Below are 27,102 nucleotides of genomic sequence, written 5' to 3'. Positions count from 1 at the left end.
GAGTAATTTCAGCCTTTCCTAAAAGCTGCACCCTGTGTTTTTTTCCATTAGACTAAATAAGGGAGAAGGATCGGGAAATGTGCACATTGATGTCGTTCTGATTGAATCAATACGTATGGAGAACTAAACTGTGCTCACTGATCTCAGGATATTAGCAGAATCATCCCATTCTGACCCTTTGTGTTATACAACAACGTGTTAATTTCGAGCTGTTTCCCTGTCTGTTAATTATTTTCCTCTATCCCGGAAATGACCCGCTATCAGTTGCCACAATGTCTGACAAACATTCCCGTGCTTTAAGGACCTGACATTACTGATAGACCAGGATAGGATCCTACAGCTCAGTGGCGCCCCTGCAGGACACACACAGGCTGCCACTCAACAATGTTCTGAAAGATTTGTGGTCAGAATCCTGATGTCCAGTTTTGCACCTTAACCTGAAGAACTTTGATCACCATAAATCCATTAAACCTGCAGTTAAAGTATAAGTTGCTCTGGAATCCATTCCTGTGCCCAGAACAATTAAATATTTTACCAAACATTTTGTGAAAGAGTGTTTCATAAATTTGCTAATGCAATGCCTGGCTAGACTTTGTCAAATATTAAACAGAGTCAGACTCCTTAAACAGTGCTGTAATTTTCTCTGTTTGTTGTTCTATGTTCTATGTTCTATGTTTCAAATAAATTTGAAATATCAGCGTAAATGTTTTAAATCACAATTACTTGTTTAAATTTCTCGCTGTATTTCCGTGCGTGTAAACTGCTCTCTTGTTCGATTGTATTCTTTCTCTTTTTGAGAACCATTTCACACTTTGCTGGTTATTCTATCAGTGCCTTAATATCGAATGTTTAAAACTCGTGTTAACCTGTGAGGAGCCCCACATCCATCCCCGATCTGACCATTGGCCAATACTAGGCCAGTAAATAAAATGACCCAAAACTGAAGAAGCGATTGGTCCTTAAACTTAATAGTCATTGCCAATGTTATACAAGCTGTATATCACTATTTAAAATATTATCCCCATTAATACTAAAATACCAAGAAAAAACACGATTATTTCATGTTGTGTAGATAGATGTCTGTCAATACATATTCCTATATTCTGGAGGAACGCTTGGTAATAAGGACAGTTCCTTGCTCACCTGGATCGATGCTTCTGCTGCTGCACCTGCTGTGGATTTTGCTGCTAAATAACAGCAGCATTGAAAAGTTGTACAATCACAATGAACATTAAGATAGTAATGAAGAAAAAACCCCAGCCCTTGAACAAGGTTTGGCCCAGATAACCCATCCAGCCAGTTGGCCAGTTCCACAGGGAAAGTTATGTTTGCCATTGCAGTTTTTCAACTGGTGGGTGACCAATCCGTTCTCTTTTCTGAAGTGTTGGTTATGTGTGAGCAACACTTCATTCCACTGAAAGCAGAAGGTCAAATATTAGCTGCAAAAATGGAGACTAGTGTCGTTTAATTCTGTAGCTCAACAGTTCGCATTGTAACCATCTCATGACTCCACTCAATGAGAGCTGCCGCAGTGTCATTGAGAACCTGTTTCAAAACAGACTTAACAGCTTCAACATCAGTTAATATTCTTTCAAACACAAACGGGGGGATCATAATACCAACAAATTGGTGTCTTCTCACAAGGACACTTCGATCTCTCCCAAAATAAGCCGATAAGAATGATACATATATGGGAGTACATTTCGAAGGAAACACAATCCTTTCCACCCAATCGGTAGCTATGGATATTCCTTGTTCCCAAAAATATCCAGTAAGTGCCATTGAGGGTGGGATAAATGGCAGTACAGCAATATAGAAAGTTGTTGAACCAATCATTACTGAATGGATTCAGAAGAAAAACATAGAACATAGAACATAGAACATTACAGCGCAGAACAGGCCCTTCGGCCCACGATGTTGCGCCGACCAGTTAAAAAAAAACAACAACAATGACCCACTAACCTAAACCAATCCCTTTTCGTCCATAAACCTGTCCACAGACCTCTTAAACGCCCCTTAAACGGCTGGTTATATCTACTGAATGTTAACATTTGCTTGTGGCCATGTTCACACCAAACTCTTTATTCATTCTTCTCGGGCAATATTCCTTTTGGTTTTGCTTCTGCTTATTTAAAAATAAAGTTGGGTGTTGGACTGAATGTTGGACTAAAGATGAAGAAGGGGAATGGAATAACTGGAAATGTGAAAATGGCTGAGTCATTGAACAAGTATTTTGTTTCTGTCTCCACAGTGGAATACACAAATAGCATGTGAAAAAAATGATGCCAGGAAGACAGGTGAGGACTGGGAAACAATCATTGACACGAAAGGGGTAATGTCGGGCAAGTTAATCAGGCTAAAGTTAGACAAGTCTCCTGGTGCTGATGGAATACATCACAGGATACTGAAAGAGATGGCGGGAGAAATAGCAAATATACTAGTGGCAATTTACCAAAATTCACTGGACTCTGGGGTGGCTCCCACAGATTAGAAAACAGCAGGTTTGATGCCATTGTTTACAAAAAAAAGATAGACTTGAGGGGGGAGGAGGAGGGGCAGAAGGGATTCACTCGGTTGATTCTAGAGTGAAGAGGGTAGGCTCATGAGGAGAGGCTGAGTAGACTGGGGCTATACTTGCTGCATTTCTGAGGAATGAGAGGAGAACTTACAGAAACATGGAAGTTTATGAAAGGAATGGATAAGATAGAAGTGTTGCAGTTGGTTCCACTGGTGGGTGAAATTATAACTCGGGGGATGGCCTCAAAATAAGGGGAAGCCAATTTAGGACTGAGATGCGGAGGAATTTTTCACACAAAGAGTGGAGAATCTGTGGAATTCTCTGCCCAGTGAAGCAGTTAATGCTGCCTCATTCAATGTTATTAAGGCAAGGATAGATACATTTCTGAACAGTAAAGGGAATAAGGGTTATGGTGAGTGGGCGGGTCAGTCCACCAAAAAGATCAGCCACAATCTGACGGAACAGACTGGAGGGACAAACTGGCCCACTCCTGCTCCAAGGTCTTATCTTCTTGTATTCTTATCTAACCGAGGAAGTGAGTGAGCCCGAGTCATCAACTGACCAGCGAGGGAGGCTGACTGACCAAGATGGCCTGACTGAGTGGCACACTCAGTAATTGAGGGTAAGGGACATACTGAGTGAGGGATGCCGACTGACCGGCCAGCAAATGAGGCGATTGGCTGATGGAGTGGGCCAAGCCGACTGACTGATTGAGTGTGTGAGGCCCACTGACCAACTGAGAGAGTGAGGCTGACTAATTAACACAACAAACAATACTGAGAAACCAACCAAATAACGGAGATGGAATGGCCACCAACCTGAGCGAAGTGAACTGACTAACCCAGCAAGCAAGGCCAACTTACTGACTGAATGAGCAATATCGGCTGACTGAGCGAGTCACGGTGACTCACTGCATGAGCAAGGACGGCTGGATTCACAAGGGAGTCCGACTGACTGATGGAACAAGACTGACTGACTGTGTGACTGAGACTGACTGACCGTCCGACAGATCGAGGCCGACCGACTGACTGATTAAACCAGAATGACCGACCGAGACCGATTGACCACGTGGGAGAGGACAACGAGGGGCCATGGCTTTAAATTAAGGGGGGGTAGTTATAGGACGGATGTCAGGGGTAGGTTCTTTACCCAGAGGGTGGTGAGGGATTGGAATGCCCTGCCTGCTGCAGTTGTAAATGCGCCTAGTTTGGGGGCGTTTAAGAGATCCGTGGATAGGTTTATGGACGAAAAGGGATTGGTTTAGGTTAGAGGGTCATTGTTTTTTAACTGGTCGGCGCAACATTGTGGGCCGAAGGGCCTGTTCTGCGCTGTAATGTTCTATGTTCTAAATGACCAATGGAGCAAACAAGATGGACTGACTGACTGAGTGATTAAGGTGAACTGAGTGGGGAAAGGCTCCGACTGACTGAGTGAGTGTGTGAGTCTGAGTGAATATCGGAGTCAGTAATGCAGAGTGACCATTCGGCCGAGTGAAGCTTACTCGGTGGGACAGCGGCAAAGTGGTTAGTACTGCTGTATTACAGAGCCACGGAGCCGGGTTCGAATCCCAGCTTGTGCCATTGTGTGTGTGAAGTTTACACGTACTCCCCATGTCTGTCTGGGTTTCCTCTGAATACTCCGCTCCCTCCCACATTCTGAGAGACCTGCTGGTTAGATACATTGACCCAAACAGGCACTGGATCTGGCGGCTAGGGGAATTTCATAGTGACTTCATTGCAGTGTTAATGTGGCTTGTGACTGATAAACAGATGAACAAATGACCAAGCAAGTTTGTGAGGCTGAATGACTGACAGACTGAGTGAGGCTGAATGACTGACAGACTGAGTGAGACTGAATGACGGACAGACTGAGTGAGACTGAATGACTGACAGACTGAGTGAGACTGAATGACTGACAGACTGAGTGAGACTGAATGACTGACAGACTGAGTGAGGGTGAATGACGGACAGACTGAGTGAGGGTGAATGACTGACAGACTGAGTGAGACTGAATGACGGACAGACTGAGTGAGACTGAATGACTGACAGACTGAGTGAGACTGAATGACGGACAGACTGAGTGAGGCTGAATGACGGACAGACTGAGTGAGACTGAATGACGGACAGACTGAGTGAGGGTGAATGACTGACAGACTGAGTGAGACTGAATGACGGACAGACTGAGTGAGGGTGAATGACTGACAGACTGAGTGAGACTGAATGACGGACAGACTGAGTGAGACTGAATGACTGACAGACTGAGTGAGACTGAATGACGGACAGACTGAGTGAGGCTGAATGACGGACAGACTGAGTGAGACTGAATGACTGACAGACTGAGTGAGACTGAATGACGGACAGACTGAGTGAGACTGAATGACGGACAGACTGAGTGAGACTGAATGACGGACAGACTGAGTGAGACTGAATGACGGACAGACTGAGTGAGACTGAATGACTGACAGACTGAGTGAGACTGAATGACTGACAGACTGAGTGAGACTGAATGACGGACAGACTGAGTGAGACTGAATGACGGACAGACTGAGTGAGACTGAATGACTGACAGACTGAGTGAGACTGAATGACTGACAGACTGAGTGAGACTGAATGACGGACAGACTGAGTGAGACTGAATGACGGACAGACTGAGTGAGACTGAATGACGGACAGACTGAGTGACACTGAATGACTGACAGACTGAGTGAGACTGAATGACGGACAGACTGAGTGAGACTGAATGACGGACAGACTGAGTGAGACTGAATGACTGACAGACTGAGTGAGACTGAATGACTGACAGACTGAGTGAGACTGAATGACTGACAGACTGAGTGAGACTGAATGACTGACAGACTGAGTGAGACTGAATGACTGACAGACTGAGTGAGACTGAATGACGGACAGACTGAGTGAGACTGAATGACGGACAGACTGAGTGAGGCTGAATGACGGACAGACTGAGTGAGACTGAATGACGGACAGACTGAGTGAGACTGAATGACGGACAGACTGAGTGAGACTGAATGACTGACAGACTGAGTGAGACTGAATGACGGACAGACTGAGTGAGACTGAATGACTGACAGACTGAGTGAGACTGAATGACGGACAGACTGAGTGAGACTGAATGACGGACAGACTGAGTGAGACTGAATGACTGACAGACTGAGTGAGACTGAATGACTGACAGACTGAGTGAGACTGAATGACTGACAGACTGAGTGAGACTGAATGACGGACAGACTGAGTGAGACTGAATGACTGACAGACTGAGTGAGACTGAATGACTGACAGACTGAGTGAGACTGAATGACTGACAGACTGAGTGAGACTGAATGACTGACAGACTGAGTGAGGGTGAATGAGGGACAGACTGAGTGAGACTGAATGACGGACAGACTGAGTGAGACTGAATGACTGACAGACTGAGTGAGACTGAATGACTGACAGACTGAGTGAGACTGAATGACGGACAGACTGAGTGAGACTGAATGACTGACAGACTGAGTGAGACTGAATGACTGACAGACTGAGTGAGACTGAATGACGGACAGACTGAGTGAGACTGAATGACGGACAGACTGAGTGAGACTGAATGACGGACAGACTGAGTGAGACTGAATGACTGACAGACTGAGTGAGACTGAATGACTGACAGACTGAGTGAGACTGAATGACGGACAGACTGAGTGAGACTGAATGACGGACAGACTGAGTGAGACTGAATGACGGACAGACTGAGTGAGACTGAATGACTGACAGACTGAGTGAGACTGAATGACGGACAGACTGAGTGAGACTGAATGACTGACAGACTGAGTGAGGCTGAATGACGGACAGACTGAGTGAGGGTGAATGACGGACAGACTGAGTGAGGCTGAATGACGGACAGACTGAGTGAGACTGAATGACTGACAGACTGAGTGAGACTGAATGACGGACAGACTGAGTGAGACTGAATGACTGACAGACTGAGTGAGACTGAATGACGGACAGACTGAGTGAGGGTGAATGACGGACAGACTGAGTGAGACTGAATGACGGACAGACTGAGTGAGACTGAATGACGGACAGACTGAGTGAGACTGAATGACTGACAGACTGAGTGAGACTGAATGACTGACAGACTGAGTGAGACTGAATGACGGACAGACTGAGTGAGACTGAATGACGGACAGACTGAGTGAGACTGAATGACTGACAGACTGAGTGAGACTGAATGACGGACAGACTGAGTGAGACTGAATGACTGACAGACTGAGTGAGACTGAATGACGGACAGACTGAGTGAGACTGAATGACTGACAGACTGAGTGAGACTGAATGACGGACAGACTGAGTGAGACTGAATGACTGACAGACTGAGTGAGGGTGAATGACGGACAGACTGAGTGAGACTGAATGACGGACAGACTGAGTGAGACTGAATGACTGACAGACTGAGTGAGACTGAATGACGGACAGACTGAGTGAGACTGAATGACGGACAGACTGATTGAGACTGAATGACGGACAGACTGAGTGAGACTGAATGACTGACAGACTGAGTGAGACTGAATGACTGACAGACTGAGTGAGACTGAATGACGGACAGACTGAGTGAGACTGAATGACGGACAGACTGAGTGAGACTGAATGACTGACAGACTGAGTGAGACTGAATGACGGACAGACTGAGTGAGACTGAATGACTGACAGACTGAGTGAGACTGAATGACTGACAGACTGAGTGAGACTGAATGACGGACAGACTGAGTGAGGGTGAATGAGGGACAGACTGAGTGAGACTGAATGACTGACAGACTGAGTGAGACTGAATGACGGACAGACTGAGTGAGACTGAATGACGGACAGACTGAGTGAGACTGAATGACTGACAGACTGAGTGAGACTGAATGACGGACAGACTGAGTGAGACTGAATGACGGACAGACTGAGTGAGACTGAATGACGGACAGACTGAGTGAGACTGAATGACTGACAGACTGAGTGAGACTGAATGACGGACAGACTGAGTGAGACTGAATGACGGACAGACTGAGTGAGGCTGATAAATGTATCAAGTGTGCGGGGCTGACTGACTGACTGAGGAAGCCAGGTCGACTGACCGACTGATTGAGTCAGACAGGCAGGCAGAAAGAGAAATGCAGACTGACCGAGTGAGTGAGACTGACTGACTGAGGATGCCAGGCCCACTGTCCGACTGAGTGAGTCAGACAGAATCACCAAGCGAATGAGGCCGCTTCTCCCCGGCAGGAATATGAGAACAACTGAAATAAAAATGCAACGTGCACCATTATCTAGCACAATATCAAAATAAACACTCACATGGACCGCAGGCATTAATATCAAACCCAATAAAGCAATTCATTGCTCGAAAATGCTCATGGATCTTATTAACTATGCAGAGTGTAACAATGAACTGAAAGTTTATTCAACTGTGTGTGCTTAGGAAGTTCTGTGTATCCTGGTAACTAACACTTCGTTTTGCCACTTAGAATTGCGTATTTTCACCTGTATATTGACTATCAGGCTGGTTTTAAATTCACTGCAACGAAAGAAAAATATCGCGGTGTTACCGGGTGGAATGTAAAATGATAATCTAAGGCAACAGCTGATACACTGTCCAATGTTACAATTAATTGTGAATTGATCATAGAATTCGCTGTCACAGGAATACACCGACTAACAGAATCTTATACCCGGAAGGGTGACATCACTCTCCATCAATTCCAGCCTCCTGAGTTATGGAGACATGCACCAGTGGATTTCTGATTCTGGACCCTAGGCTCACAGGAAATCTATAACCATTATGTTGTTGTTATTGTCGTCTTGCTGTGTACCACTTCATTACACTTATTCATCACTGTTAGTATCAATGTAAAATAAAAGCAGCAGGGAGTCCTCATAACTCTTGCTGCGTTAACTGAATATGAATAAAAACAAAGCCTCTTATGTTTCCTGGTCTCAATTTTACTGCGAGAATTTCCATGGAGAATTCAGTCACTGCAAACTGACGGGTTGTGGAAAACACACGAGCACATATGGAGGGATAACTAAGAAATCAAAATCCCCTTTCTTTAATGGTCTCTTTTTGGTGGGACTTTGGGGGGGTGGGGAGTCGGTGGGGTAGATTGAGAATCAAAACTGTTTACATTAAACCCACTCTCTGTCCCTCACACTTGGCACACAGCTCACCGGTTATCAATTGTAATCTGCAATCTGATTAACACTTGAATTTGTTGTCACAATAAAACAAACAATTGCATCCTTTATAGTTTGCAGCTGTTAAATGTGAGGCTGCCATATCCCTCAGGGGAAACTGGTCACAGCAGGTTTACAACCGATATAAAATAATGAATCATCTAAAATCACAATAAATACATTTCAGAGCAATTATCATGTTATATATTAAAGGTCAGAGGTTAAGAAAAAAGTAAAACATATAGCAATTAAAACACTTTAAAGCAATGTTGGAATTTGAGGAGGTAAAGGTTACAATGGTGAAGAGGAAAACATTGGAATCAATTTTGGTGTCACTCAACATGCTTACCTCATCCAGATATGCACTTTGCTGCGCTGTCAGCTTTTCAGCCATCATGAGTCAGTGGATTTGATGTTATATTTACCGCCAAACCTGGATTTACTCAAAATGCTGATCTCTGCGAGACATGCACGTTGCCGCATTATCAGAGTTTTGGCTGTAAACTGTCAATAGCATTGAGAGAATCTTTGGAAACAAATGAGGAGGGTGTAAAATGATGAACTTGGTGAAAGATTTTCTTTTGGAAAGTGAAAACTTTTCACTCATTACTGAAATGCCAAATTTTTGGTGATATCTTTGTGAAAATCGTCAGAAACAGTTCTGGATTTGCGCAAAATGCTTTTCTCATCAGGTTATGAAACTTGGCGTAAGATCTGACTTTTGGCAACAGAGACTGACTGGCATTCAGCAACTCTTTGGATATCTATGTTGTTCTATCGACAATTCTTCGCGCAGTCAGAGAATGAGTGCAATATCAGATTGTGAGCATGAACAGCTCATTTGGTTTGAGGAAAAGTGCATATCCTGAAGAGATCAGCATTTTGAGTAAATCCAGGTTTGGCGGTAAATATAACATCAAATCCACTGACTCATGAAGGCTGAAAAGCTGACAGCACAGCAAAGCCCATATCTGGATGAGGTAAGCATGTTGAGTGACACCAAAATTGATTCCAATGTTTTCCTCGTTGCCATTGCATCCTTAAACTCCTCAAATTCTAACATAGCGGCAAAGTGCATATCTCAGTGAGATAAGCATTTTAGTAATTTCACATATGATTCCAATTATTTCCTCAACCCAAATGAGCTGTTCCCTCTCACAATCTGATATTGCACTCATTCTCTGACTGCGCGAAGAATTGTGGGTAGAAGAACATAGATTTCCAAAGAGTTGCTGAATGCCAGTGTGTCTCTGCTGCCAAAAGCCAGATCTTTCGCCAAGTTCCATAAATAGATGAGTAAAGCATTTTGATCAAATCCAGGACTGTTTCTGACGATTTCCTCCAAGATATCTCCAAAAATTTGATATTTCAGTAAAGAGTGAAAAGTTTTCAGTTTCCAAAAGAAAATCTTTCACCAAGTTCATCATTTCACTCCCTCCTCATTTGTCTCCAAAGATTCTCTCAATGCTATTGACACTTTACAGCCAAAACTTTGATAATGCGGCAAAGTGCATATCCCTAAGAGATCAGTATTTTGAGTAAATCCAGGTTTGGCGGTAAATATAACATCAAATCCAGTGACTCATGATGGCTGAAAAGCTGACAGCGCAGCAAAGTGCATGTCTGGATGAGGTAAGCATGTTGACTGACAACAAAATTGATTCCAATGTTTTCCTCTATGCCGTTGTAACCTTAACCTCCACAAATTCCAACATTGCGGCAAGATGCATACCTCAGTGAGATAAGCATGTTATTAATTTCACATGTGATTCCAATTGTTTCCTCAAACCAAATGAGCTGTACCCGCTCACAGCCTGATATTGCACTCATTCTCTGACTGCGCGAAGAATTGTCGATAGAACAACATAGATATCCAAAGAGTTGCTGAATGCCAGTCAGTCTCTGTTGCCAAAAGTCAGATCTTACGCCAAGTTTCCTAACCTGATGAGAAAAGCATTTTGAGCAAATCCAGAACTCTATCTGACGATTTCCACAAAGATATCTCCAAAAATTTGATATTTCAATAAAGAGTAAAAAGTTTTCACTTTCCAAAAGAAAATCTTTCACCAAGTTCAACATTTTACTCCCTCCTCATTTGTTTCCAAAGAATCTCTCAATGCTATTGACACTTTACAGCAAAACTCTGAGAATTGTGGGTAGAACAACATAGACTTCCAAAGTGTTGCTGAATGCCAGTGAGTCTCTGCTGCCAAAAGCCAGATCTTTCACCAAGTTTCATAAATAGATGAGTAAAGCATTTTGATCAAATCCAGGACTGTTTCTGACGATTTCCTCCAAGATATCTCCAAAAATTTGATATTTCAGTAAAGAGTGAAAAGTTTTCAGTTTCCAAAAGAAAATCTTTCACCAAGTTCATCATTTCACTCCCTCCTCATTTGTCGCCAAAGATTCTCTCAATGGAATTGACAATTTACAGCCAAAACTTTGATAATGCGGCAAAGTGCATATCCCGAAGAGATCAGCATTTTGAGTAAATCCAGGTTTGGCGGTAAATATAACATCAAATCCACTGACTCATGTAGTCTGAAAAGCTGACAGCGCAGCAAAGTCCATATCTGGATGAGGTAAGCATGTTGAGTGACACCAAAATTGATTCCAATGTTTTCCTCGTTGCCATTGTAACCTTAACCTCCACAAATTCTAACTTAACGGCAAAGTGCATATCTCAGTGAGATAAGCATTTTAGTAATTTCACATATGATTCCAATTATTTCCTCAACCCAAATGAGCTGTTCCCTCTCTCAATCTGATATTGCACTCATTCTCTGACTGCGCGAAGAATTGTGGATAGAACATCATTGATATCCAAAGAGTTGCTGAATGCCAGTCAGTCTCTGTTGCCAAAAGTCAGATCATACGCCAAGTTTCATAACCTGATGAGAAAAGCATTTTGAGCAAATCCAGGATTGTTTCTGACGATTTCCACAAAGATATCTCCAAAAATTTGATATTTCAGTAAAGAGTGAAAAGTTTTCACTTTCCACAAGACAATCTTTCACCAAGTTCATCATTTAACTCCCTCCTCATTTGTCTCCAAAGATTCTCACAATGCTATTGACAATTTACAGCCAAAACTCTGATAATGCGGCAAAGTGCATATCTCGAAGAGATCAGTATTTTGAGTAAATCCAGGTTTGGCGGTAAATATAACATCAAATCCACTGACTCATGTAGGCTGAAAAGCTGACAGCGCAGCAAAGTGCATATCTGGATGAGGTAAGCATGTTGAGTGACACCAAAATTGATTCCAATGTTTTCCTCTTCACCATTGTATCCTTAAACTCCTCAAATTCTAATATAGCGGCAAAGTGCATATCTCAGTGAGATAAGCATTTTAGTAACTTCACATATGATTCCAATTATTTCCTCAACCCAAATGAGCTGTTCCCGCTCACAATCTGATATAGCACTCATTCTCTGACTGCGCGAAGAATTGTGGGTAGAAGAACATAGATTTCCAAAGAGTTCCTGAATGCCAGTCAGTCTCTGTTGCCAAAAGTTGGATCTTACGCCAAGTTTCATAACCTGATAAGAAAAGCATTTTGAGCAAATCCAGAACTGTTTCTGACGATTTTCACAAAGATATCTCCAAAAATTTGGCATTTCAGTAATGAGTGAAAAGTTTTCACTTTCCAAAAAAAACTTTCACCAAGTTCATCATTTTACACCCTCCTCATTTGTTTCCAAAGATTCTCTCAAGTCTATTGACACTTTATAGCCAAAACTCTGATAATGCGGCAACGTGCAAATCTCAAAGAGATCAGCATTTTGAGTAAATCCAGGTTTGGCGGTAAATATAACATCAAATCCACTGACTCATGTAGGCTGAAAAGCTGACAGCGCAGCAAAGTGCATATCTGGATGAGGTAAGCATGTTGAGTGACACCAAAATTGATTCCAATGTTTTCCTCGTTGCCATTGCATCCTTAAACTCCCCAAATTCTGACATAGCGGCAAAGGGAGGTGATGTGGTCGGCGCAACTTGTGGGCCGAAGGGCCTGTTTGTGCTGTAGTGTTCTATGTTCTATGTTCTATGTTCTAAAGTGCATATCTCAGTGAGATAAGCATTTTAGTAAATTCACATATGATTCCAATTGTTTTCTCAACCCAAATGAGCTGTTCCCGCTCACAATCTGTTTTTGCACTCATTCTCTGACTGCGCGAAGAATTGTCGATAGAACAACATAGATTTCCAAAGAGTTGCTGAATGCCAGTCAGTCTCTGTTGCCAAAAGTCAGATCTTTCGCCAAGTTTCATAACCTGATGAGAAAAGCATTTTGAGCAAATCCAGAACTGTTTCTGACGATTTCCACAATGACATCTCCAAAAATTTGATATTTCAGTAAAGAGTGAAAAGTTTTCACTTTCCAAAAGAAAATCTTTCACCAAGTTCATAATTTTACTCCCTCCTCATTTGTTTCCAAAGATTCTCTCAAGACTTTACAGCCAAAACTCTGATAATGCGGCAAAGTGCATATCTCGAAGACATCAGCATTTTCAGTAAATCCAGGTTTGGCGGTAAATATAACATCAAATCCACTGACTCATGTAGGCTGAAAAGCTGGCAGAACAGCAAAGTGCCTATCTGGATGAGGTAAACATGTTGAGTGACATCAAAATTGATTCCAATGTTTTCCTCTACACCATTGTAAACTTAACCTCCACAAATTCTAACATAGTGGCAAAGTGCATATCTCAGTGAGATAAGCATTTTAGTAATTTCTGATATGATTCCAATTATTTCCTCAAACCAAATGAGCTGTTCCCGCTCACAATCTGACATTGCACTCATTCTCTGACTGCGCGAAGAATTATGGGTAGAACAACATAGATTTCCAAAGAGTTCCTGAATGCCAGTCAGTTTCTGTTGCCAAAAGTCAGATCTTACGCCAAGTTTCATAACCTGATGAGAAAAGCATTTTGAGCAAATCCAGAACTGTTTCTGACGATTTTCACAAAGATATCTCCAAAAATTTGATATTTCAGTAATGAGTGAAAAGTTTTCACTTTCCAAAAGAAAATCTTTCACCAAGTTCATCATTTCACTCCCTCCTCATTTGTGTCCAAAGATTCTCTCAATGCTATTGACACTTTACAGCCAAAACTCTGATAATGCGGCAAAATGCATATCTCGAAGAGATCAGCATTTTGAGTAAATCCAGGTTTGGCGGTAAATATAACATCAAATCCATTGACTCATGAAGGCTGAAAAGCTGACAGAGCAGCTTAGTGCATATCTGGATGAGGTAAGCATGTTGAGTAACACCAGAATTGTTTCCAATGTTTTCCTCTCCCATTGTAACGTGAATCTCCACAAATTCTAACTTTGCGGCAAAGTGCATATCTCGGTGAGATAAGCATTTTAGTCATCCCACATTTGATTCCAATTATTTCCTCAAACCAAATGAGCTGTTCCCGCTCACAATCTGATATTGCACTCATCCTCTAACTGCGCGAAGAATTGTCGATAGAACAACATAGATATCCAAAGAGTTGCTGAAAGCCAGTCAGTCTCTGTTGCCAAAAGTCAGATCTTTCACCAAGTTTCATAAATAGATGAGTAAAGCATTTTGAGCAAATCCAGAACTGTTCCTGACGATTTCCACAAAGATATCTCCAAAAATTTGATATTTCAGTAAAGAGTGAAAAGTTTACACTTTCCAAAAGAAAATCTTTCACCAAGTCCATCATTTCACTCCCTCCTCATTTTTTTCCAAAGATTCTCTCAATGCTATTGACACTTTACAGCCAAAACTCTGATAAAGCGGCAAAGTGCATATCCCGAAGAGATCAGCATTTTGAGTAAATCCAGGTTTGGCGGTAAACAAAACATTAAATCCACTGACTGATGTATGCTGAAAAGCTGACAGCACAGCAAAGTGCATATCTGGATGAGGAAAACATGTTGAGTGACACCAAAATTGATTGCAATGTTTTCCTCTTCACCATTGTATCCTTAACCTCCACAAATACTGACTAACGGCAAAGTGCATATCTCAGTGAGATAAGCATTTTAGTAATTTCACATATGATTCCAATTATTTCCTCAACCCAAATGAGCTGTTCCCTCTCACAATCTGATATTGCACTCATTCTCTGACTGCGCGAAGAATTGTGGGTAGAACAACATAGATTTCCAAAGAGTTGCTGAATGCCAGTGAGTCTCTGCTGCCAAAAGCCAGATCTTTCACCAAGTGAAAATGCAGATGTATGGGATTGGTGGTAATTTAGGTACTTGGATCAGGAATTGGTTAGCAGATAGGAGACAGAGGGTGGTGGTTGATGGTAATTATTCATCATGGAGTTCGGTTACGAGTGGTGTGCCTCAGGGATCTGTTTTGGGGCCACTGCTGTTCGTAATCTTTATTAATGATCTGGATGAGGGTATAGTTGGGTGGATTAGTAAGTTTGCTGATGACACCAAAGTCGGAGGTGTGGTAGATTGTGAGGAAGGGTGTCGAAGTTTGCAGGGTGACTTGGACAGGTTGCAGAGCTGGGCCGCGAGGTGGCGGATGGAGTTTAATGCGGAGAAGTGTGAGGTAATCCATTTCGGTAGGAATAACAGATGTGTTGAGTATAGGGCTAACGGGAGGACTTTGAATAGAGTGGAGGAGCAGAGGGATCTAGGTGTATGTGTACATAGATCCCTGAAAGTTGGGAATCAAGTAGATAAGGTTGTTAAGAAGGCGTACGGTGTCTTGGCGTTTATTGGTAGGGGGATTGAATTTAGGAGTCGCAGCGTCATGTTGCAACTGTACACAACTCTGGTGCGGCCGCACTTGGAGTACTGTGTGCAGTTCTGGTCCCCACATTACAGGAAGGATGTGGAGGCTTTGGAGAGGGTGCAGAGGAGGTTTACCAGGATGTTGCCTGGTATGCAGGGGAGGTCCTATGAGGAGAGACTGAGGGATTTGGGGTTGTTTTCACTGGAAAGAAGGCGGCTAAGAGGGGATCTTATAGAAACATATAAGATGATTAGAGGTTTAGATAGGGTGGATGGTGATAGCCTGTTTCCTCGGATGGAGAAATCTAGCACGAGGGGGCATGGCTTTAAATTAAGGGGGGGTAGTTATAGGACGGATGTCAGGGGCAGGTTCTTTACCCAGAGGGTGGTGAGGGACTGGAATGCCCTGCCTGCTGCAGTTGTAAATGCGCCTAGTTTGGGGGCGTTTAAGAGATTGGTGGATAGGTTTATGGACGAAAAAGGAGTGGTTTAGATTAGTGGGTCAATGTTTTTTTTTTAAAAATAAGACTGGTCGGCGCAACATTGTGGGCCGAAGGGCCTGTTCCGCGCTGTAATGTTCTATGTTCTATGTTCTATGTTCTAAGTTTCATAAATAGATGAGTAAAGCATTTTGATCAAATCCAGGACTGTTTCTGACGATTTCCTCCAAGATATCTCCAAGAATTTGATATTTCAGTAAAGAGTGAAAAGTTTTCAGTTTCCAAAAGAAAATCTTTCACCAAGTTCATCATTTAACTCCCTCCTCATTTGTCTCCAAAGATTCTCACAATGCTATTGACAATTTACAGCCAAAACTCTGATAATGCGGCAAAGTGCATATCTCGAAGAGATCAGTATTTTGAGTAAATCCAGGTTTGGCGGTAAATATAACATCAAATCCACTGACTCATGTAGGCTGAAAAGCTGACAGCGCAGCAAAGTGCATATCTGGATGAGGTAAGCATGTTGAGTGACACCAAAATTGATTCCAATGTTTTCCTCTTCACCATTGTATCCTTAAACTCCTCAAATTCTAATATAGCGGCAAAGTGCATATCTCAGTGAGATAAGCATTTTAGTAACTTCACATATGATTCCAATTATTTCCTCAACCCAAATGAGCTGTTCCCGCTCACAATCTGATATAGCACTCATTCTCTGACTGCGCGAAGAATTGTGGGTAGAAGAACATAGATTTCCAAAGAGTTCCTGAATGCCAGTCAGTCTCTGTTGCCAAAAGTTGGATCTTACGCCAAGTTTCATAACCTGATAAGAAAAGCATTTTGAGCAAATCCAGAACTGTTTCTGACGATTTTCACAAAGATATCTCCAAAAATTTGGCATTTCAGTAATGAGTGAAAAGTTTTCACTTTCCAAAAAAAACTTTCACCAAGTTCATCATTTTACACCCTCCTCATTTGTTTCCAAAGATTCTCTCAAGTCTATTGACACTTTATAGCCAAAACTCTGATAATGCGGCAACGTGCAAATCTCAAAGAGATCAGCATTTTGAGTAAATCCAGGTTTGGCGGTAAATATAACATCAAATCCACTGACTCATGTAGGCTGAAAAGCTGACAGCGCAGCAAAGTGCATATCTGGATGAGGTAAGCATGTTGAGTGACACCAAAATTGATTCCAATGTTTTCCTCGTTGCCATTGCATCCTTAAACTCCCCAAATTCTGACATAGCGGCAAAGGGAGGTGATGTGGTCGGCGCAACTTGTGGGCCGAAGGGCCTGTTTGTGCTGTAGTGTTCTATGTTCTATGTTCTATGTTCTAAAGTGCATATCTCAGTGAGATAAGCATTTTAGTAAATTCACATATGATTCCAATTGTTTTCTCAACCCAAATGAGCTGTTCCCGCTCACAATCTGTTTTTGCACTCATTCTCTGACTGCGCGAAGAATTGTCGATAGAACAACATAGATTTCCAAAGAGTTGCTGAATGCCAGTCAGTCTCTGTTGCCAAAAGTCAGATCTTTCGCCAAGTTTCATAACCTGATGAGAAAAGCATTTTGAGCAAATCCAGAACTGTTTCTGACGATTTCCACAATGACATCTCCAAAAATTTGATATTTCAGTAAAGAGTGAAAAGTTTTCACTTTCCAAAAGAAAATCTTTCACCAAGTTCATAATTTTACTCCCTCCTCATTTGTTTCCAAAGATTCTCTCAAGACTTTACAGCCAAAACTCTGATAATGCGGCAAAGTGCATATCTCGAAGACATCAGCATTTTCAGTAAATCCAGGTTTGGCGGTAAATATAACATCAAATCCACTGACTCATGTAGGCTGAAAAGCTGGCAGAACAGCAAAGTGCCTATCTGGATGAGGTAAACATGTTGAGTGACATCAAAATTGATTCCAATGTTTTCCTCTACACCATTGTAAACTTAACCTCCACAAATTCTAACATAGTGGCAAAGTGCATATCTCAGTGAGATAAGCATTTTAGTAATTTCTGATATGATTCCAATTATTTCCTCAAACCAAATGAGCTGTTCCCGCTCACAATCTGACATTGCACTCATTCTCTGACTGCGCGAAGAATTATGGGTAGAACAACATAGATTTCCAAAGAGTTCCTGAATGCCAGTCAGTTTCTGTTGCCAAAAGTCAGATCTTACGCCAAGTTTCATAACCTGATGAGAAAAGCATTTTGAGCAAATCCAGAACTGTTTCTGACGATTTTCACAAAGATATCTCCAAAAATTTGATATTTCAGTAATGAGTGAAAAGTTTTCACTTTCCAAAAGAAAATCTTTCACCAAGTTCATCATTTCACTCACTCCTCATTTGTGTCCAAAGATTCTCTCAATGCTATTGACACTTTACAGCCAAAACTCTGATAATGCGGCAAAATGCATATCTCGAAGAGATCAGCATTTTGAGTAAATCCAGGTTTGGCGGTAAATATAACATCAAATCCATTGACTCATGAAGGCTGAAAAGCTGACAGAGCAGCTTAGTGCATATCTGGATGAGGTAAGCATGTTGAGTAACACCAGAATTGTTTCCAATGTTTTCCTCTCCCATTGTAACGTGAATCTCCACAAATTCTAACTTTGCGGCAAAGTGCATATCTCGGTGAGATAAGCATTTTAGTCATCCCACATTTGATTCCAATTATTTCCTCAAACCAAATGAGCTGTTCCCGCTCACAATCTGATATTGCACTCATCCTCTAACTGCGCGAAGAATTGTCGATAGAACAACATAGATATCCAAAGAGTTGCTGAAAGCCAGTCAGTCTCTGTTGCCAAAAGTCAGATCTTTCACCAAGTTTCATAAATAGATGAGTAAAGCATTTTGAGCAAATCCAGAACTGTTCCTGACGATTTCCACAAAGATATCTCCAAAAATTTGATATTTCAGTACAGAGTGAAAAGTTTACACTTTCCAAAAGAAAATCTTTCACCAAGTCCATCATTTCACTCCCTCCTCATTTGTTTCCAAAGATTCTCTCAAGTCTATTGACACTTTACAGCAAAACTCTGATAATGCGGCAAAGTGCATATCCCGAAGAGATCAGTATTTTGAGTAAATCCAGGTTTGGCGGTAAATATAACATCAAATCCTCTGACTCATGAAGGCTGAAACGCTGACAGCGCAGCAAAGTGCATATCTGGATGAGGTAAGCATGTTGAGTGAGACCAAAATTGAATCCAATGTTTTCCTCTTCACCATTGTATCCTTAACCTCCACAAATTCTGACATAGCGGCAAAGTGCATATCACAGTGAGATAAGCATTTCAGTAATTTCACATCTGATTCCAATTATTTCCTCAAACCAAATGAGCTGTTCCCGCTCACAATCTGATATTGCACTCATTCTCTGACTGCGCGAAGAATTGTGGGTAGAACAACATAGATTTCCAAAGAGTTGCTGAATGCCAGAGAGTCTCTGTTGCCAAAAGTCAGATCTTACGCCAAGTTTCATAACCTGATGAGAAAAGCATTTTGAGCAAATCCAGAATTGTTTCTGACGATTTCCACCAAGATATCTCCAAAAATTTGATTTTTCAGTATAGAGTGAAAAGTTTTCACTTTCCAAAAGAAAATCTTTCAACAAGTTCATCATTTCAGTCCTTCCTCATTTGTTTCCAAACTTTCTCTCAATGCTTTTGACACTTTAAAGCCAAAACTCTGATATTACGGCAAAATGCATATCTCGAAGAGATCAGCATTTTGAGTAAATCAAGAGATCCGTCATTTTGGCAGAACCAACGGGATGAACGAGTACACTATCAAGGGCAGAAGTCTGAGTAGTGTTGAAGAGCAGAAGGATCTAGGGGTCCGGGTCCTCAGGACTCTTAAATCGGCCTCGCAGGTGGAGGAGGTGGTCAAGAAGGCGTATGGTGTACTGGCCTTCATTAATCGAGGGATTGAGTTTAGGAGTCGGGAGGTAATGCTGCAACTTTATAAGACCCTTGTCAGGCCTCATTCGGAGTACTGTGCGCAGTTCTGGTTGCCTCACTATAGGAAAGATGTAGAAGCTATTGAGAGGGTACAGAGGAGATTTACAAGGATGTTGCCTGGACTGGGAGGCATGCCTTATGAAGTTAGGTTGAGGGAGCTGGGACTCTTTTCCCTGGAGAGACGAAGGTTGAGAGGCGACCTGATAGAAGTTTACAAAATGTCGAGAGGAATAGATAGGGTGGACTCTCAGAGGCTATTTCCCCAGGTTGAAATGGTTGCTACGAGAGGACACAGATTTAAGGTGCAAGGAGGGAAGTTCAGAAGTGATGTTAGGGGTAAGTTTTTCACTCAGGGTGGTGAGTGGATGGAATCGGCTGCAGTCAGTGGTGGTGGAGGCGAACTCGCTGGGGTCTTTTAAAAGACTTCTGGATGAGTATATGGGGTTTAATGAGATTGAGGGTTATAGATAGGTCTGTCGGTTGGTAGGTGTTGATGTGATCGGTGCAACTCGTGGGCCGAAGGGCCTGTTTGTGCTGTAGTGTTCTATGTTCTAAATCCAGGTTTGGCGGTAAATATAACATCAAATCCACTGACTCATGTAGGCTGAAAAGCTGACAGAGCAGCAAAGTGCATATCTGGATGAGGTAAGCATGTTGAGTAACACCAGAATTGTTTCCAATGTTATCCTCTCCCATTATAACGTGAAACTCCACAAATTCTAACTTTGCGCAAAGTGCATATCTCAGTGAGATAAGCATTTCAGTCATCCCACATTTGATTCCAATTATTTCCTCAAACCAAATGAGCTGTTCCCGCTCACAATCTGATATTGCACTCATTCACTGACTGTGTGAAGAATTGTGGGTAGAACAACATAGATTTCCAAAGAGTTGCTGAATGCCAGTGAGTCTCTGTTGCCAAAAGTCAGATCTTTCGCCAAGTTTCATAACTAGATGAGAAAAGCATTTTGAGCGAATGCAGAACTGTTTCTGACGATTTCCACAAGCATATCTCCGAAATTTCATGTTTCAGTGTAAAGTGAATACATTTCAGTTTCACTTCATCATATCACTCCTTCCTCATCTGTTTCCAAAGATTCTCTCAACGCCATTGACACTTGACTGCGTAAACTCTGTGATTGCGGCTAATTGCATATCTCGAAGAGATCAGCATTTTGAGTAAATCCAGGTTTGGCGGTAAGTATAACATCAAATCCACTGACTCATGTTGGCTGAAAAGCTGACGTTGCAGCAACGTGCATATCTGGATGAGGTAAGCATGTTGAGTAACACCAAAATTGATTCCAATGTTTTCCTCAATACCATTTCAACCTTAAACGCCACAAATTTTAACATAGCGGCAAAGTGCATATCTCGGTGAGATAAGCATTTTAGCAAACCCACATTTGATTCCAATAATTTCCTCAATGCCAATGAAGTATTCCTGCCGAAAATCTGATATTACACTCAGTGTATGACTGCGCGAAGAATTCTGGGTAGATCAACATAGATTTCCAAAGGGTCGCTGAATGCCAGTCAGTCTCTGTTGCCAAAAGTCAGATCCCTCGCGAAGTTCCATAACTGAATGAGAAAACATTTTGAGCTGATCAGAATTGTTTCCGACGATTTCCACAATGTTATCTCCAAAAATTTGATATTTCAGTAAAGAGTGAAAAGTTTTCAGTTTCTAAAAGAAAATCTTTCACCAAGTTCATCATTTCACTCCCTCCTCATTTGTTTCCAAAGATTCTCTCAATGCTATTGACACTTTACAGCCAAAACTCTGATATTGCGGCAAAGTGCATATCTCGAGGAGAAACCCTGTACACACCTGGCAGGATCCTGATACGCTGCGAAACCCTGTACACACCTGGCAGGATCCTGATACACTGTGAAACCCTGTACACACCCGGCAGGATCCTGATACACTGTGAAACCCTGTACACACCTGGCAGGATCCTGATACACTGTGAAACCCTGTACACACCTGGCAGGATCCTGATACACTGAAACCCTGTACACACCCGGCAGGATCCTGATACACTGTGAAACCCTGTGCACACCTGGCAGGATCCCGATACACTGTGAAACCCTGTACACACCTGGCAGGATCCTGATACACTGTGAAACCCTGTACACACCTGGCAGGATCCTGATACACTGTGAAACCCTGTACACACCTGGCAGGATCCTGATACACTGTGAAACCCTGTACACACCTGGCAGGATCCTGATACACTGTGAACCCCTGTACACAGCCGGCAGAATGCTGATACACAGCCTGGCTGGATCCTGGAGTGCTGTGCGCACTCTCAGGTTGCTGAGATGGAGGTGCATTTTCATACGGACGCATGTGGCATACAATTTTCTCCCTCCGACTGTGCACAACATCACAAATAAAAATAGTAAAATTCTGCTTTGATAGCATTCAGCCGCTGAGCAATCTGTGCCCCAACTCCTAACAATATCCAGAACTCAGCTGGGGAAACATCACTGAAGAATTCAAACATTGAACGACTGGAATCTCCATTGTTGTGCAATCAGGATCACGTGGGGATTTGTACTGTCTACAATACACGGCAGCTTGGGTAGTATTCACAATTAGAGAGAAAATATGTGTGCAGTTCTGGTCCCCGCATTACAAGAAGGATGTGGAGGCGTTGGAGAGGGTGCAGAGGAGGTTTACTAGGATGTTGCCTGGTATGGTGGGGAGGTCCTATGAGGAGAGACTGAGGGATCTAGGGTTGTTTTCGTTGGGAAGAAGGCGGCTAAGAGGGGATCTTATTGAAACATATAAGATGATTAGAGGTTTAGATAGGGTGGATAGTGATAGCCTTTTTCCTCGGATGGAGAAAGCTAGCACGAGGGGGCATGACTTTAAATTAAGGGGGGGTAGCTACAGGACGGATGTCAGGGGTAGGTTCTTTACCCAGCGGGTGGTGAGGGATTGGAATGCCCTGCCTGCTGCAGTTGTAGATGCGTCTAGTTTGGGGGCGTTTAAGAGATCTCTGGATAGGTTTATGGACGAAAAGGGATTGGTATAGGCTAGTGGGTCATTGTTTTTGTAACTGGTCGGCGCAACATCGTGGGCCGAAGGGCCTGTTCTGCGCTGTAATGTTCTATGTTCTATGTTCTATGTTCTAATATTACCGGAATAGAGATCTGTATTCAAATACAGATAGAATCAAGTAAGGATATGAACATTTTCTTAGCTTTTGTTCACTTTCAAATAAGATTCCCATTAACTTTTTAATGAATTAAATCTGTTTTCAGTATAGTGGTTTTGAGAAGTTACTTATTAACGCTAATAACAAAAAAACACATTTTCTCTCTGTTCTGATTGAAGATCTCCAACAGAAACACAAGGAGACACTCCGGGTACAAACTGAAACTCTGAGAGTGAACACTATCCTCATAAAGGAGAAGGTTAAGATTTTCCAGCTGGCTGATCGGTACGCTGAGCTAACGGTTATTTCCAATGTTCGAGATCGGACACTTGTTGAACATGAACTGCTGGCAAGAGGCCGAGACCATGAAGAATGGAGAGTGAAACATCTCCGGAGAGAACTGGAAAAAATCCGAACTGATCAATTGTTCCAGAGCAGCTTTTCCCAGAGAAAATCCAAATCTGGGAATTCAGCAGCAGTGAGCGGAGTCCCGGGAATTGGAAAAACAACAATGGTACAAAAGATTGTTTATGACTGGGCCACTGGGAAAATATACCCACACTTTCAATTTGTCTTCAGTTTTAAATTCCGGGATTTGAACACTATTAACGGGAGAATAACCCTGAGGAATCTGATACTGTTTTTCTACTGTTTTTGTGAGAGGGCATGGGATCCAAGGGCCTTTGGCCTTGTGGATCAAGAACTGGCTTGCCTGCAGAAGGCAGAGAGTGGTTGTGGATGGGTCTTTTTCTGAATGGAGGTCAGTCACCAGTGGAGTGCCCCAGGGATCTGTTCTAGGACCCTTGCTGTTTGTCATTTTCATAAATGACCTGGATGAGGAAGTGGAGGGATGGGTAAGTAAGTTTGCTGATGACACGAAGGTCGGTGGTGTTGTGGATGGTCTGGAAGGATGGCAAAAGTTGCAGCAGGACATAAATAGGATGCAGGACTGGGCGGAGAAGTGGCAGATGGACTTCAACGCGGATAAAAGCGTGGTCGTCCATTTTGGCAGAACCAACGGGATGAACGAGTACACTATCAAGGGCAGGAGTCTTGGTAGTGTTGAAGAACAGAACGATCTTGGGGTCCGGGTCCACAGGACTCTTAAATCGGCCTCGCAGGTGGAGGAGGTGGTCAAGAAGGCGTATGGTGTACTGGCCTTCATTAATCGAGGGATTGAGTTTAGGAGTCGGGAGGTAATGCTGCAACTTTATAAGACCCTTGTCAGGCCTCATTTGGAGTACTGTGCGCAGTTCTGGTCGCCTCACTATAGGAAAGACGTAGAAGCTATTGAAAGGGTACAGAGGAGATTTACAAGGATGTTGCCTGGACTGGGAGGCATGCCTTATGAAGTTAGGTTGAGGGAACTGGGTCTCTTTTCCCTGGAGAGACGAAGGTTGAGAGGCGACCTGATAGAGGTTTATAAAATGTTGAGAGGAATAGATAGGGTGGATTCTCAGAGGCTATTTCCCCAGGTTGAAATGGTCGCTACGAGAGGACACAGATTTAAGGTGCGGGGAGGGAGGTTCAGAAGTGATGTTAGGGGTAAGTTTTTCACTCAGAGGGTGGTGAGTGAATGGAATCGGCTGCCGTCAGTGGTGGTGGAGGCGAACTCGCTGGGGTCTTTTAAAAGACTTCTGGATGAGTATATGGGGTTTTATGGGATTGGGGGTTATAGATAGGTGTTGATGTGATCGGCGCAACTTGTGGGCCGAAGGGCCTGTTTGTGCTCTAGTGTTCTATGTTCTATGTTCTACTTTGGGAATATTCTGGGAGAGCTCTGGAAGAACCCAGAGGGATTGCTGTTTATATTCGATGGTTTGGATGAATTCAAGGACACGATTGATTTTGCCGACAATCGGAGAAATACAGAACCTCAGTCCATGTGCACAGATCCTGAATTCTGGTGTAAAGTGTCTGACATTGTGCACAGTTTAATACAGCACAAGCTGCTCCCAGGATGTTCAGTGCTAGTGACCAGCCGCCCCACTGCATTACATTTATTAGAAAAGGCTAAGATCGCTGTCTGGGCTGAAATCCTGGGATTTGTTGGTGATGAACGGAAGGAATATTTCAGCAAGTTTTTTGAAGATCAGACGGTGGCAGCAGCTGTTTTCAAACACGTGGAGGAGAACGAGATCCTGTACACCATGTGTTACAACCCTTCCTACTGCTGGATCCTCGCTCTGTCACTGGGTCCCTTCTTTACACAAAGAGACAGGAAACAGCAGCAAGTTCCCAAGACCATCACCCAACTATATTCCTACTATATTTACAACTTTCTGAAAAACCATGGGCGAGAGATTGAAAACCCCCGTGATGTGTTACTGAAGCTTGGTGAGATGGCCTACACAGGAGTCTTCAAGAAGAAGATTGTGTTTAGAAATGAAGATTTGATTGAATACAATCTACAACCAGACAGTTCCTGTCTGGGTTCCTGATGGAACTTTTAGAGAGAGATGATTCTGCCCAGAGTGTGGTTTACACATTCCCACATCTCACCATCCAAGAGTTTGTATCTGCACTCACACAATTCCTGACTCCAGATCCCAGGGAGATCGGGAAACTCCTCAGTGAAGCTCACAGTGAGGAAGATGGGTGATTTGAGATATTTCTCCGTTTTGTTGCTGGTCTCTCCTCCCCTCAGTCAGCTCGACCCCTGGAGGAGTTTCTAGGTCAATTTCTTCATCAAACAACCTGCCGAGTGATTGACTGGGTGAAGGAGAAGGTTGAAGGGCAGATTGGAGACACAAAGACTGAAACTGGGAAAAGGAAGCTCCTGAACACATTCCACTACCTGTTTGAGTCTCAGAATAGAGCACTGGCTGAGAACACAGTGGGATCTGTGAAAATACTTTCATTTAGGGGATTGCGACTGACCCCGATTGACTGTACAGTCCTGTCTCATGTCATTGGACTCTGTGATACAATAAAACACCTCGATCTGCAGCGATGCTACATTCAGTGTGAAGGGCTCCAGCGGCTGGGACCCGTTCTGCACAAGTGTCAGGAGTTGAGGTAATAGAACATAGAACATAGAACATAGAACATTACAGCGCAGAACAGGCCCTTCGGCCCACGATGTTGCGCCGACCAGTTACAAAAACACTGACCCACTAGCCTATACCAATCCCTTTTCGTCCATAAACCTATCCAGAGATCTCTTAAACGCCCCCAAACTAGACGCATTTACAACTGCAGCAGGCAGGGCATTCCAATCCCTCACCACCCGCTGGGTAAAGAACCTACCCCTGACATCCGTCCTGTAGCTACCCCCCCTTAATTTAAAGCCATGCCCCCTCGTGCTAGCTTTCTCCATCCGAGGAAAAAGGCTATCACTATCCACCCTATCTAAACCTCTAATCATCTTATATGTTTCAATAAGATCCCCTCTTAGCCGCCTTCTTTCCAACAAAAACAACCCTAAATCCCTCAGTCTCTCCTCATAGGACCTCCCCACCATACCAGGCAACATCCTAGTAAACCTCCTCTGCACCCTCTCCAACGCCTCCACATCCTTCTTGTAATGCGGGGACCAGAACTGCACACAGTACTCCAAGTGCGGCCGCACTAGAGTAGTGTACAGTTGCAACATTACACTGCGACTCCTAAATTCAATCCCCCTACCAATAAACGCCAAGACACCGTACGCCTTCTTGACAACCTTATCTACTTGATTCCCAACTTTCAGGGATCTATGTACACACACACCTAGATCCCTCTGTTCATCCACACTATTCAAAGTCCTCCCGTTAGCCCTATACTCGACACATCTGTTGCTCCTACCAAAGTGAATTACCTCACACTTCTCCGCATTAAATTCCATCCGCCACCTCTCGGCCCAGCTCTGCAACCTATCTAAGTCTCCCTGCAGACTATGACACCCTTCCTCACAATCTACCACACCTCCAATTTTGGTGTCATCAGCAAATTTACTAATCCACCCAACTATACCCTCATCCAGATCATTAATAAAAATTACAAACAACAGTGGCCCCAAAACAGATCCCTGAGGCACACCACTCGTAACTGTACTCCATGATGAA

At 43.0% G+C, this 27,102-nt stretch overlaps 1 protein-coding gene across 1 annotated transcript in view; it reads left to right on the top strand.

Annotated features, from left to right (window-relative positions):
- The window catches only part of LOC145339477 (NACHT, LRR and PYD domains-containing protein 3-like), a 45,762-nt gene extending 20,265 nt beyond the window's left edge, over positions 1–25,497 (top strand). Inside the window, exons 3-4 of the mRNA XM_080183945.1 lie at positions 23,310–23,720; positions 24,823–25,497. Of these exons, the coding sequence (XP_080040071.1) occupies positions 23,310–23,720; positions 24,823–25,497 (1,086 nt within the window). The remainder of the gene's footprint in view (positions 1–23,309; positions 23,721–24,822) is intronic.
- Positions 25,498–27,102: the final 1,605 nt, after the last annotated feature.

Source organism: Carcharhinus amblyrhynchos, unplaced genomic scaffold (assembly GCF_965287045.1).
Source record: "Carcharhinus amblyrhynchos unplaced genomic scaffold, sCarAmb.v2.hapA scaffold_491, whole genome shotgun sequence".
Taxonomy (NCBI): domain Eukaryota; kingdom Metazoa; phylum Chordata; class Chondrichthyes; order Carcharhiniformes; family Carcharhinidae; genus Carcharhinus; species Carcharhinus amblyrhynchos.
The sequence above is the reverse complement of the archived record's forward strand: the minus strand, read 5'-3'. Positions and strand labels throughout refer to the sequence as shown.